This window comes from Neovison vison, chromosome 1 (genome assembly GCF_020171115.1).
Source record: "Neovison vison isolate M4711 chromosome 1, ASM_NN_V1, whole genome shotgun sequence".
Classification (NCBI taxonomy): Eukaryota; Metazoa; Chordata; class Mammalia; order Carnivora; family Mustelidae; genus Neogale; species Neogale vison.
In genome coordinates this window covers 238,372,158-238,386,085 of record NC_058091.1, presented here as the reverse complement: position 1 = coordinate 238,386,085, position 13,928 = coordinate 238,372,158, and the positions used below count along the sequence as shown (strand labels likewise).

Below are 13,928 nucleotides of genomic sequence, written 5' to 3'. Positions count from 1 at the left end.
AACAACAGAGTAAATATTACTGCCATCATAATCCTAAGTGTCAAGCCCTGCTTCCTGAGTGTTTGAGAGTTTGGGGAAGGGAGTAGATTTGTGCAAATCAAGAGCCTAATTGGCCAGTTACCCTATCAATATATCTACTGGATACCAGGTTCCTGAAAGAAACATCTAGCTCTTTTCTTTTTCCTACCTATCACTTTCAATAGTTCCCCGCCCCTCGCAGCCGTTCGTTTGGCTCCAGGATCTTTTTGCTTCTCCCTTAATCTCTGGGCGGACTGTGCGGAGTATGCAAAGTAGCTTGCTTACTCGAGCTTTGCCGGTTGCTGCAGGGGCCCCAGCCGCCTCACAGACTGGTGACTTCAGCTTGAGTGAGTATCCTCATTGGCTTCTTAATTCCCAAGGACTTTTTCTCTGAAAGGGAATTAAAAGGCGGGTTAGAGTCAGCCGTTGCTTCGGCAACAACTTGCATCCTCTACCTAATCTCTGGAATGAGAACATACCTATTAATACACTAGGTAGACTGGGGAGTTGAGTTGCTCAATGCAAATTTTCTTTCAAGTGCAAAACAGCTCACCGGGCGCGGTTAGCCCTTGGTGGCGCTGCGGTTAGAGACGGGCAAAGCCGACAGCCCCAGTTGCAGCAACCTGTTGGCAGAAAAGTGAAGTCTATCTGCAGCAGGTGGTGAGTGGCTGCTGCGAGAGTGCGCCTGTGAGAACGGATGGCGGCGGCGCGCAGAAAACTCCTGCAGAGCAGGCAAGTAGGGTCTCTTCTCTTTATGTTGTGCGTATCTGTGGGGAGTGCGGCCACCATCCGCTATTCAGTGGCGGAAGAGATGGAGAGCGGTTCGTTTGTGGCTAATGTGGCTAAGGACCTGGGGCTGGAGATTGGGAAGCTGGCTGCGCGCGGGGCGCGGCTGGTTTCTGAAGGCAACAAACTGCATTTCCGTCTCCACCGTAAGACCGGGGATCTGTTCGTGAAGGAGAAGCTGGATAGGGAGTCACTGTGTGGCAAAGCTGACCCGTGCGTCCTGCACTTTGAAATAGTCCTGGTGGAGCCGCTGCAGTCCTTTCGGGTTGAGGTCAGGGTATTTGATATCAATGACAATGCCCCGATTTTCCTGAACAAGGAGCCGCTTTTAAAGATTCCAGAGAGCACGCCCCTGGGTTCACGTTTTCCTCTGCAGAGCGCCCAGGATCTGGACGTGGGCCTCAATGGTCTTCAAAATTACACCTTGAGCCGCAATGCGTATTTCCACCTGCACACCCGCTTTCGCAGTCATGGGCCCAAATATGCTGAGCTGGTCTTGGATAAGCCCCTGGACAGAGAGGACCAGCCGGAAGTCAACTTGACAATTACGGCAGTGGATGGCGGGTCCCCACCCAAGTCGGGCATCGCGCACATCCGTGTGGAGGTTCTGGATGTCAATGACCACGTGCCTCAGTTCTCTAGGCTGGTGTACCGTGCTCAGGTACCAGAAAATAGCGCCAATGGTTCCTTGGTGGCCACTGTGAGTGCCACAGACCTGGATGAGGGCTCTAACAAGGAAATCACTTATTCCTTGGCTCAAAATCCAGAAGCAGTTCTCCAAACATTTCAGGTTGACTCTCACACTGGAGAGGTTCGACTGAGGGGGCCCCTAGATTTTGAAGCAATTGAAACATATGATATTGACATTCAAGCCACCGATGGAGGGGGCCTCTCTGCCCACAGCAAAGTCCTGGTGGAAGTAGTGGATGTTAATGACAATCCTCCTGAGGTGACAGTTTCCTCTGTGTCCAGCCCTCTCCCTGAGGACTCCCCACTACAAACTGTAGTGGCCCTTTTCTCTATTCGAGATCGGGATGTTCGGGTGGGAGGAAAAATCACCTGTTTCCTCAGAGAAGACCTTCCTTTTGCGGTCAAACCGACTTTCCGGAATTCTTACTCATTGGTTACTGACAGAGGCTTGGATCGGGAAGAGGTTTCAGGCTACAACATCACCATTGTTGCCATGGATACTGGACCACCCAGTCTGTTCACAGAAACTGTGATTGAGGTGTTAATAGCTGACATTAATGACAATCCCCCAGTATTTCAGGAAGACTCCTACATTTTGACTGTTCGAGAAAACAACAGCCCAGCAATTTTTATTGGCAAAGTTCACGCTGAGGATCTAGATTTGGGTGAGAATGCCCAAGTAACATATACTCTGCTGCCTCCACAAAGTGGAGATTTATCAGTCTTTGCTTACATCTCCATAAATTCAGACAATGGGAAGCTCTATGCACTTAGAACCATGGATTATGAGGCCATTCAAAATTTTCAGTTTGTGGTAAAGGCAACTGATGGGGGCTTCCTCTCACTGAGTAGCCAGGTTACTGTCAGGGTGGTTGTTCTGGATGACAATGACAACCGCCCAATGATCTTGTACCCACTGCAGAATGGCACCTTACCCTGCAACGACCTGGTGCCCAGGTCAGCAAATGCAGGCTTCCTGGTGACCAAGGTAGTGGCTGTGGATGGTGACTCAGGTCAGAATTCTTGGCTTTCATATCATCTCCTTAAGGCCACTGACCCTGGGTTATTCTCTGTTCAACAACAAAATGGGGAAATCCGTACATTGCGGCAGATATCTGAAAGAGACCCCATGATTCAGAAACTGATCATTCTTGTTCAGGATCATGGCCAACCAGCTCTTTCCACTACTGCCTCACTCAACATCTTGCTGGTAAATGGTTTTTCTGAACCCTATCTGCAGTTCCGGGATCCTTCCAAGAATCCTACAAGGGTAAATACATCCACTAAATATTTGGTCATTTCTCTGGCTGTGCTTTCCTTTCTCTTTCTCCTCTCTGTCACAGTGATCTTTGGTATACACATCTACCAGAAGGTTAAATACAGAGAAAAGTTCACAGTTCAAGAGCATTTCTATGATGACTGTAATTTCCCTAATAACCTGGTACAAAGAGGGGCCAATGGATCGTTATCTCAACCATGTCCCTATGAAATGTGCTCAGCCACTGGCACCAGCAATAGTGAGTTTCGGTTTCTTAAACGCTTTATGCCCAACTTCCCCTTCCCGCATGGCACTGGAGAGACAAAAACAGAAGCTGGCTCCCGTTTACCACCAGACTCTAATAGGAATAGGTCTCAGGGGTCAGAGGACCATGGCCAAGTACCTGACAACAGTATGTAGTTTTTACTCATGAGCTATATGTAGGCATTATTTATGTCTCTCCCAAAAGTTCATTAGTTCTGGCCCTAGAAATGCTTAGTTCCGTAAAGATATCCTGTTATTTTGCCTTTAAATCATTTTCCATTAGACAGTTACGTATGCATAGGGACGAAAACCAGGTCCTAGTTTTGATACATCAGAAAGCAATTAGATTTGAGAAGCAGACATATATTTTATTATCACTCAGAAATTTTAGATTTTTGCCTCTCAGTATGTGGAGATCATCTTTGACTCAACATCTTGCCTGCCATCATTCATAACAATGCAAATGCCTGGTGAATGGTGGTCCTTATAGGTAATCAGATGGAAGGAAAAGTAAAGAAAAAAAAAGGATTGACTTATTTGAGAAGGTGAGTAAGGGCAGATATAAGACCAAAGAGATTCAGTTCAGGAATGTTTCCCAAAAATAAGTTACAGGTGATTTCTTAATGGTTGTTTAGAGCCTTAGGCAAGTCTCAAACCTCTCTTTATACACTAAAGTCTATTTCATTCCTTATCAGAGAGAAATTATTTGAATGTGGGGAATGAAAGGTAGATGAGGGAAAAAATAAATTAGGCTTACTGTAGTTAACAGGTGCTAGCACACAACTATAAAATAAAAAAGATATAAAAGAAAAAAGTGATCTTAAATACCAATTAAGTAGCCTTAAGGAAAGATACATTGTCAGATATTACCAGATTTGATTTTTTCAGTTTTATTGATATATAACTAACGTATAGCACTGTATAAATTCAAGGTATATGGCATAATGACTTGACTCACATGTATTGTGAAATGGTTACCAAAATAAGCTTAGTTAACAAACATGTCCCTCAATTTGAGATTGTCTTTGTCTTCTTCAGATTAGATTTATGTTATGCATTATTGGGAAGACTACCACAGAAATGATACTGTATCCTTCTCAGTGCATCATTATTGGGGTACCTGATGTCAATGTGTCCTACTTAGCAGTAATATTAATCTTTTTAAAAAAATTGTGGTTAAAAGCAACATAAAATTTACCATGTTAAACATTTTTAAAGGGCGTCTGGGTGGCTCAGTGGGTTAAGCCGCTGCCTTCGGCTCCGGTCATGATCTCGGGATCCTGGCATCGAGTCTCACATCGGGCTCTCTGCTCAGTAGGGAGCCTGCTTCCTCCTCTCTCTCTCTCTCTCTCTGCCTGCCTCTCTGCCTACTTGTGATCTCTCTCTGTCAAATAAATAAATAAAATCTTAAAAAAAACATTTTTAAGAATACAGTTATACTTAACATATAAAAATAGTGTTAAGGTGATATTAATTTCCATCACTTGGTTAAGATAATATCTGCAAAGTTTCTGTACTATAAAGTTACTGTTTTTTCTTGTAATTAATAAATACTTGGTGAGAGACACTTTGAAATTATGCAAATATCGTATTTCTGCTTAAACTTTTGCCTGCTAATTTGAGTATCCATTACTAGATATTTCCTATGGCAATTAACACTGTGGCATTAGAATGATAATTTTCTATTTCCATTCCTTTTGCATTAATTAATTGAAATTCTTCTCCAAGAAAAACTTTTCCTTTCTCCTCCACTTATTCATTATGTAGTTATTTTTTAATATATAGACTCATGGGTATATATTTTATTATTTGGGTTATAATCCAATGTTATTATTTATTTTGTTGTTCAGCAAACCCTTTATCTGGAATGAAAAGCAGTTTTTTAAAACTGGAATTATCCACATGAACACATTTTGACCAAAATAAGTATTTCTTTATAACCATGTATGCTATATGATCTTAAGTATAAGTTTCTCAAATCTTGTTAAGGTTTCTTCATAATGATGTTTTAACTTTAAATGAAAATTACATTAACTTGACTTAATATTTCCATTAAATTATAAAACTATCAAATAGATACTAAACTATGAAAAGTTTGAATTTTATTATATGGGCATGTTTAGATATTTATAAGCTATGTATAATAGAGGTGTCAGTTATTCTCCTAAAAATAAGTAAATACATTGCCTTCTCTGTCATGTCTCTATATTTTGTTGTTGCTGGTTTATTTTTTAATTTACACACAATTAGCCAACAAACAGTACATCATTACTTTTTGATGCATTTCAATGATTTATTAGTTGTGTGTAATTTATTTTTTTAAGATTTTATTTATTTATTTGAGAGAGCGAGTGAGCAAGAGAGAGAGAGAGAACACAAGGAAGGAGAGGAGCAGAGGGAGAAGGAGAAGCAGACTCCCTGATGAGCAGGAAGCCTGATGTGGGGCTCAATCCCAGGACTCCAAGATCATAACGTGAGCTGAAGGCAGACACTTACCTGACTGAGCCACCCAGATGCCCCAGTTGTATATAATTTAAAGATGAATTTGTCTCAGGGTGCCTGGGAGACTCAGTTGATTAGGTATCTGACCCTTGGTTTGGTTCAGGTCATGATCTCAGGGTCATGAGATCCAGCCCCAAGTGGGGCTGTGCACTGGGTGTGGAGTCTGCTTGAAATTCTCTTTCTCTCTCTCTGCCCCTCTTCCTGCTCTCTCTCTCTCCCGCTCTCTCTCTCCCTTTCTCTCTCTCTCAAAAAAAGATGAATTAGTTTCATTTGTGGAAGCAGAATTCATCCATGTAAGTTTCCCATATAAAGATCTATTTCCTTTTTTTTTTAAGGTTTTATTTATTCAGGGTGCCTGGGTGGCTCAATGGGTTAAGGCCTCTGCCTTCAGCTCAAGTCATGATCCTAGGTCCTGGGATTGAGCCCCATGTCGGGCTCTCTGCTCAGTAGGGAGCCTACTTGCCTCTCTGCCTACTTGTGATCTCTGTCTTTTTAAAAGATTTTATTTATTTATTTGAAAGAGAGCACAAAAGCGGGCAGAGAGGCAGAGGGAGAGGAATAAGCAGACTCCCTACTGAGCAGGGAGCTTGATTCAGGGCTCCATCCCAAGACCCTGAGATCATGACCAGAGCAGAAGACAGATACTTATCCCAGGTGCCCCTTAAAGGTCTATTTTCTATACAGTTGAATGTCATCAAAGCATGCAACTGATCAGACACCTGCTCTTCAACGAAAAATTTGACTTTGTTTACAAATTTAAGTAACACTATAAAAATAATATTATTAAAGTATTGGCTGTGTTTATGTAACACTGAAACAAAATATTAAAAAGTAAAAACAGTTTTCTGTTAAGCTGGTGAAATAAGTTTATGCTTCTGTGTACCATGCTCTGCTCATATGAATATAGAAAAAATAGATAAAATTTTAAAATAAAAAATTAGAAATTATGAAACAAAAGTGGAACAAACATAAAATGATGAACAGGGATGAAACCCTTGCATTTCTGAGCTGCAGGATTGAAGCTGGCATCGGTTGCCATAAGTTTGGTTCTTTTTGGCTATCAGGAAAAAAATTCTCTATGCAAGATAGAGAATAAAAGCCAGGGTCACTGCTTACAGCCAGAAGCTAGAATGGGTCTATCTTGTTCATGAAAAAAAGGTTGAAAAACCAAAATACTTCTCAAGTTATGACAAACACAAATGGCTTTCCATGTTTGTATTCCATTCTCATGGATTGGAAGAACAAAATACTGTAAAAATATCCATACTACCCAATGCCATCTGTACATTTAATGCAATCCTATCAAAATGCCAACAACATTTTTCACAAAACTAGAACAAATGATCCTAAAATTTGTATGGAACCACAAAAGACCTGTAATAGCCAAAACAATCTTGAAAAACAAAAGCAAAGTAGGAATTACCACAATTCGAGATTTCAAGTTATACTACAAAGCTGTAGTACTGGCATAAAAACAGACATGTAGATCAATAGAACAGGATAAAGAGCCCAGAAACAAATCCATGATTATGGGTCTATTAATCTTTGACAAAAGAGACAAGAATATGCAAGGGGGAAAGGACAGTCTCTTTAACAAATGGTGTTGAAAAAACTGGACAGCTATATGCAAAAGAACGGGCCATTTTCTTACACCATACACAAAAATAAACTCAAAATGGACTAAAGAGCTAAATATAAGATCTGAAATCATAAAAATCCTTGAAGACAACACAGGTAGTAATTTCTCTGACATCAGCAATGCAACATTTTTCTAGATATGTCTCCTGAGGCAAGGGAAAAATAAAGCCAAAATAAACTATTGGGAATACCTCAAAATAAAAAGCTTCTGCAAAGCAAAGGAAACAATAAACAAAACTAATGGACAACCAACTGAATGAGAGAAGACATTTGCAAATGACATATCTAGTAAAGGGTTAGTATCCAAAATATATAAAGAACTCACACAGCTCAACACCCAAAACCAAATAATCTAATTTTTTAAATGGGCAGAAGACATGAACAGACATTTCTCCAAAGCAGACATCCAGATAGCCAGCAGACATAGGAAAAGATGTTCAACATTACTCACCATCAGGAAAATTCAAATCAAAACCACAATGAGCTATCACCACATGTGTCAGAATGTTTAAAATAAAAAACACAAGAAATAACAAGTGCTGGCAAAGGATGTGGAGAAAAAGAAACTCTCATACACTGTTTGTGGGGTTACAGAATGGTGCAGGCACTGTGGAAAACAGAATGGAGTTTCCTCAAAAAATTAAAAATAGAACTATCCTTTGATCCAGTAGCTGCACTACTGGGCATTTACCCAAATAATACAAAAACACTAATACAAAAGGATATATGCATACTTATGTTTATTAAAGCATATTTACAGCATTATTTATAGCAAAATTACAGAAGCATCCCAAGTGTCCCATCAATAGATAATGAAGAGGTAATACATATATGATGTGACATACATATGTGTGTTTATGTGTTTGTATATACATGTACACAATAGAATATTATTCAGCCATATAAAGAATGAAATCTTTCCATTTGCAACAATGTCGATGGAGCTAGAGAGTAATAAGGCTAAGCAAGGTAAGTCAGTCAGAGAAAGACAAATACCATATGATTTCATTCATATGCGAAATTTAAGAAACAAAAGAAGTGAAAAAGACAAGCCAAGAAAGTCTTTTTTAAAAAAAGATTTATCCATTTATTTGAAAGAGAGAGAGAGTTTGCCTGTGAGTTGGGGGAGGGACAGGAGGGAAGAGCAGATCAAGAGGAAGAGGGACAAGCAGACTTGCACTGAGAGGAGCCCAACATGGGGCTCCATCCCACGACCCCAAGACCATGACTGGAGCTGAAATCAAGAGTCAGCCAGCCAACCAACTGAGCCACCCAGGTAAGCCACCCCATCAGACTCTTACCTATAGAGAACAAACTGAAAGTTACAAGAGGGGATATGGGCAGGAGGATGAATATAATAGGAAACAGAGATTAAAGAGTACACTTACATGATAAGCACTGATAATGTATAGTATTATTGCTTCACTACGTTGTACACCTGAGAGTAATATAGCATGGTATGTTAACTATTCTGAAATTAAAATTAAAAATTTAATACACAATGAATCACTGAACACTACATCAAAAACTAATGATGTACTATATTTTCACTAACTGAATATAATTAAAAATTTAATATTTTTTAAAGAATAAAGTCTTAATAAAGAAATAAAAAATATGAAGAAGAACCAAATGGAAATTTTAGAACTGGAGATACACAGTAGCCCAAATAAAAAGTTTAGTGGATAGGCTGAACAGTAGACGGGAGGAAAGAGACAAAAGAATTAGTTACTTGAAATAAAGAGCAATCGAAATTACCTAATCTGAACAAGAAAGAAAATATACTGAAAAATAAATGCACAGAGCTTCAGAGATATATGGGAAAATAATAAAAGATATAATATTTGTGTCATTGGTGTCCTAATAGGAAAGGAGAAGGAAGATAGGGGTACTCAAAGAGATAGACTGAAAACCTACTCAAATTTGGCAAAAGATACAAATGTGGATATTTAAAAAGCTGAGCAAACTTCAAACAGGAAAAACCCAAAGAAATCTACATCAAACTTCTGAAAATTAAGACAAAAAGTCTTGAAAGCAGCTAGAGAAAAATGACACATTACCTATAGGGGGAAGATAATTTGAATTATAGGGGATTTTTCATCAGAAATAATAGAGGCTAGAAGCAAGTAATACAATGTTTTTAGTGACTGAAAGAAAAGAACTGTCAACCTAGTATCCCATACCATTAAAATATCCTTCAGGAATAAGACATCAAGACATTCTCAGATTAAGGAAAACTAAAAGACTCTGTCATCAGTAGACTGACCCTAAAAGAATGGCTAAGACAAGTTCCTCAAACAGACAGGAAATAATTTGAAAAGAAAACTTGAAATTTCAGGAAGGAATAACAAGCACAGTGAGTTTTTAAAAAATGGGTGAACACAATATACTTTCTTCTCCTCTTGGGTCTTCTAAATTATGTTTAAACAAAAATGATAATACTGCTCAATGTGGTTCTGAACATATATAGAGGGAATAAACAAGACAATATTATAAACAAGATAGAGAGTAAAGACACAGAGGGGAGGTAAGATCTTTATACTGCATTCAAACAGGTGAAATGATGACACCAGTAGACTGAGAAGTTATCTATGTATAATACTTAGAAGCAGCTGCTAAAAAGCCTTGTAAAGCAATATACTCAGAAACACTATAGATAAAATCAAAATTTTAAAAGTGGTCAAGTAACCTACAGAAAACTAGAGAAAAGAAAAACAGAAAACAAAAAATAATTGGGGCGCCTGGGTGGCTCAGTGGGTTAAGCCTCTGCCTTCGGCTCAGGTCATGATCTCAGAGTCCTGGGATCGAGCCCCACATCGGGCTTTCTGCTCAGCAGGGAGCCTGCTTCCTCCTCTCTCTCTGCCTGCCTCTCTGCCTACTTGTGATCTCTGTCTGTCAAATAAATAAAATATTTTTAAAAAATAAAAAAAATAAATGGCAGGGTTTCCTTGGTGGCTCAGTTGGTGAGGCATCTGACTCTTAATTTTGGCTCAGGTTATGATCTCAGGGTCCTGAGATTGAGCCCATATTGGGTTCTGTGCTCAGCCAGGAATCTGCTTGAAATTCTCTCTCCTTCTTCCTCTGCCTCTCCCCCTGCTTACATGTGCATGCACTCTCTCAAATAAATAAATAAATCTTTAAAAAAATAAAATGGCAGACTTAAGCCCTAGTTTATGAATAATTACACTAAATGTAAAAAAATCAAAGCACACCAATTAAAGACAAGTTGGCAAAATGGACTAAAAAACATTTCAGTATATCTATCTGTAATAAATTCACTTCAAATATAACAGTACAGGCTAGTTGAAAGTAAAAAGATGGGAAAAGATAAACCATAAATATCTTAATAAAAGAAAGCAGGTATGGCCAATATTAATACCTGAGATTTCAGAGAAAGAGAATTACCAGAGGCAGAAAGGAACATAATAGAGTGATAAGAAAGTCAGTTCATTAAGAAGACATACGGATCCTAAAAAAAAAATAAGAAGAAGAAGAAGAAGAAGACATAGGGATCCTAAATATACATGTATGAAATAACAGAGCTGCAAAATATGTGAACCAAAATCTGATAGAACTGAAAGGAGAAAAAGACAAATTCACACCTGTAGTTTGGAGACCTCGACACCTCTCTCAACCATTGACAAGAAGAAGCAGACAAACTCAGCAAGAATTCAACAATAGGGGTGCCTGGGTGGCTCAGTGGGTTGAGCCTCTGCCTTCAGCTCAGGTCATGATTTCAAGGTCCTAGATCAAGCCCCACATCAAGCCCACATCGGGCTCTCTGCTTAGTAGGGAGGCTGCTTCCCTCTCCCCCTCTGCCTGCCTCTCTGCCTATTTGTGATCTCTTTGTCAAATAAATAAAATCTTAAAAAAAAACAAGGAATTCAACAATATCATCAGGTAGTAGGATCCAACAGACATTTATAGAACACTTGATCAAAAAGAACAGAATTTATATTCTTTCTGAGTGCTCACAGAACATATACCAAGCTAGATTATATCCTGGCCATAAAACAATCGTCAGCAAATTTAAAGTAATTAAAATGATACATAAATTGCTCTGCAACCACAATAAAAGCAAACTAGAAATTGGTAATAGACAAGATGAAAATCTCCAAAACACTTCAACCCTAAATAATACACATTTAAATTATGTATGTGTCAAGGAAGAAGTGTAAAGGGAAATTTTAAAAAGCATTGAAAGGAAAGGACCCTAATCAATAAAATCATGGGAAAAGGGAAAGATCACAACTAATACTAAGGAAATAGAAGCAAAATTACTAGAAATTATTGCTAGCAACTGTATGCCAACAAATTAAACAATCTGGAAGAAATGGATGCATTTCTGGAAACTTTTAAACTACCAAGACTGAAAAAGGAAGAAATAGACAATCTGAACAGACCAATAACCAGCAAGGAAATTGAAGCGGTAATCAAAAAACTCCCCAAAAACAAGAGTCCAGAGCCAGATGGTGTCCCAGGGGAATTCTATCAAACATTTGGAGAAGAAAAAGTACCTATTCTACTGAAGCTGTTTCAAAAAATAGAAATGGAAGGAAAACTTCCAAACTCGTTCTATGAGGCCAGCATTACCCTGATCCCGAAACCAAGGACTCCATTAAAAAGAGAATTACAAACCATTATCCCTGATAAACACTGATGCCAAACACTCAGCAAAATCCTAGCCAATAGGATGCAATAGTACCTTAAAAGGATTATTACCATGACCAGATGGGATTCATTCCTGGGATGGAAGGGTGGTTCAAAATTTGGAAATCAATCAACATGATAGAGCACATTGCTGAAGGAAAGACAAGAACCATATGACCCTCTCAATTGATGCAAAAAAAGCATTTGACAAAATACAGCATCCTTTCCTGATTAAAACTCCTCAAAGTATAGGCATAGAGGGTAATACCTCAATATCATAAAAGCTATCTATGAAAAGCCCACAGTGAACATCATTCTCAATGGGAAAAACTAAGAGATTTTCCCTTAAGGTCAGGAATGCAACAGGGATGCCCACTGTCACCATTAGTGTTCAACATAGTACTAGAAGTCCTAACCAGAGCAATCAGACAACAAAAAGAAAAGACATTTAAATTGGCAAAGAAGCCAAACTCTATCTCTTCGCAGATGACATGATACTTTGTGTGGAAAACCCAAAAGACTCCACCCCCAAATTATTAGAACTTATACAGGTATTCAATAATGTGGTAGGATACAAAATCAGTGCACAGAAATCGGTTGCATTTCTATATACTAACAATGTAACTGAAGAAAGAGAAATTAAGGAATCAATTTCTTATCAATCAGGAATCGACAATAGCACCAAAACCCATAAGATACCTAGCAATAAACCTGACCAAGGAGGTAAAGGATCTATACTCTAGAAACTACAGAACACTTATGAAAGACACTGAGGGGGACGCCTGGGTGGCTCAGTTGGTTAAGCAGCTGCCTTCTGCTCAGGTCATGATCCCAGCGTCCTGGGATCGAGTCCCACATTGGGCTCCTTGCTTGGCAGGGAGCCTGCTTCTCCGTCTGTCTCTGCCTGCCATTCTGTCTGCCTGTGCTCGCTCTCTCTCCCCCCTCTCTCTGATAAATAAATAAAATCTTAAAAAAAAAAAGACACTGAGGAAGACACAAAGCAATGGAAAACCATTCCATGCTCAAGGATTAGAAGAATAAACATTGTGAAAATGTCTATGCTACCCAGAACAATCTACACATCCAATGCAATCCCTATCAAAATACCATCAACATTTTTCACAGAGCTGAAACAAACAATCCTAAAATTTGTATGGAACCAGAAAAGACCCCTAATGACCAGAGGAATGTTGAAAAAGAAAACTAAAACTAGGGCATCACAATGCCTGACTTCAAGCTATATTACAAAGCTGTGATCATCAAGACATCATGGTATTGGCACAAAAACGGACACATAGATCAGTGGAACCGAATAGAGGGCCCTGAAATGGATCCTCAACTCTATGGTCAACTAATCTTTGACCAATCAGAAAAGAATATCCAATGGAAAGGAGACAGTCTCTTCAATAAATGATGCTGGGAATATTGGACAGCCACATACAGAAGAATGAAACAGGACCATTCTCTTACACCATACACAAAGATAAACAAACTCAAAATTGATGAAAGACCTCAGTGTGAGACAGGAATCCATCAAAATCCTAGAGGAGAATACAGGCAGTAATCTCTTTGACACTGGCCACAGCAACTTCTTGCAAGAAATGTCTCTCAAGGCAAGAAAAGCAAAAACAAAAATGAACTTTTGGGACTTGATTATCAAGATAAAAAGCTTCTGCACAACAAAGGAAATAGTCAACAAAACTAGGAGGCAACCCACAGAATGGGAAAAGATATTTGCAAATGACATTACAGATAAAGAGCTGGTGGTATCCATGATCTATAAAGATCTTACCAAACTCAGGGGCACCTGGGTGGCTCAGCGGGTGAAGCCTCTGCCTTTGGCTTAGGTCATGATCTCGGGGTCCTGGGATCGAGTCCCTCGTCAGGTTCTCTGCTCAGCGGGGAGCCTCTTCCACCACCACCCCCGCCTGTCTCTCTGCCTACATGTGATCTCAATCTCTCAAATAAATAAATAAAATCTTAAAACATATTTTTAAAAAAGCTTACCAAACTCAACACCCAAAAACAAATAATCCAGTCAAGAAATGGGCAGAAGATATGAACAGACACTTCTCCAAGGACGACATCCAAATGGCCAACAGACATGTGAAAAAATGCTCCA

At 39.1% G+C, this 13,928-nt stretch overlaps 1 protein-coding gene across 1 annotated transcript; it reads left to right on the top strand.

Annotated features, from left to right (window-relative positions):
- The first annotated feature begins 715 nt into the window (after window positions 1-715).
- On the top strand, window positions 716-3,226 carry PCDHB1 (protocadherin beta 1). The gene has a single exon (XM_044240800.1). The coding sequence runs from the start codon at window positions 716-718 to the stop codon at window positions 3,170-3,172; it is 2,457 nt and encodes an 818-aa protein (XP_044096735.1). The 3' UTR covers window positions 3,173-3,226.
- The last annotated feature ends 10,702 nt before the right edge of the window (window positions 3,227-13,928 follow it).

What these genes read in the sequence shown, in the direction of transcription:
- PCDHB1 (XM_044240800.1), top strand. Translation starts at nt 716, where the DNA reads ATGGCGGCGGCGCGCAGAAAACTCCTGCAGAGCAGGCAAGTAGGGTCT.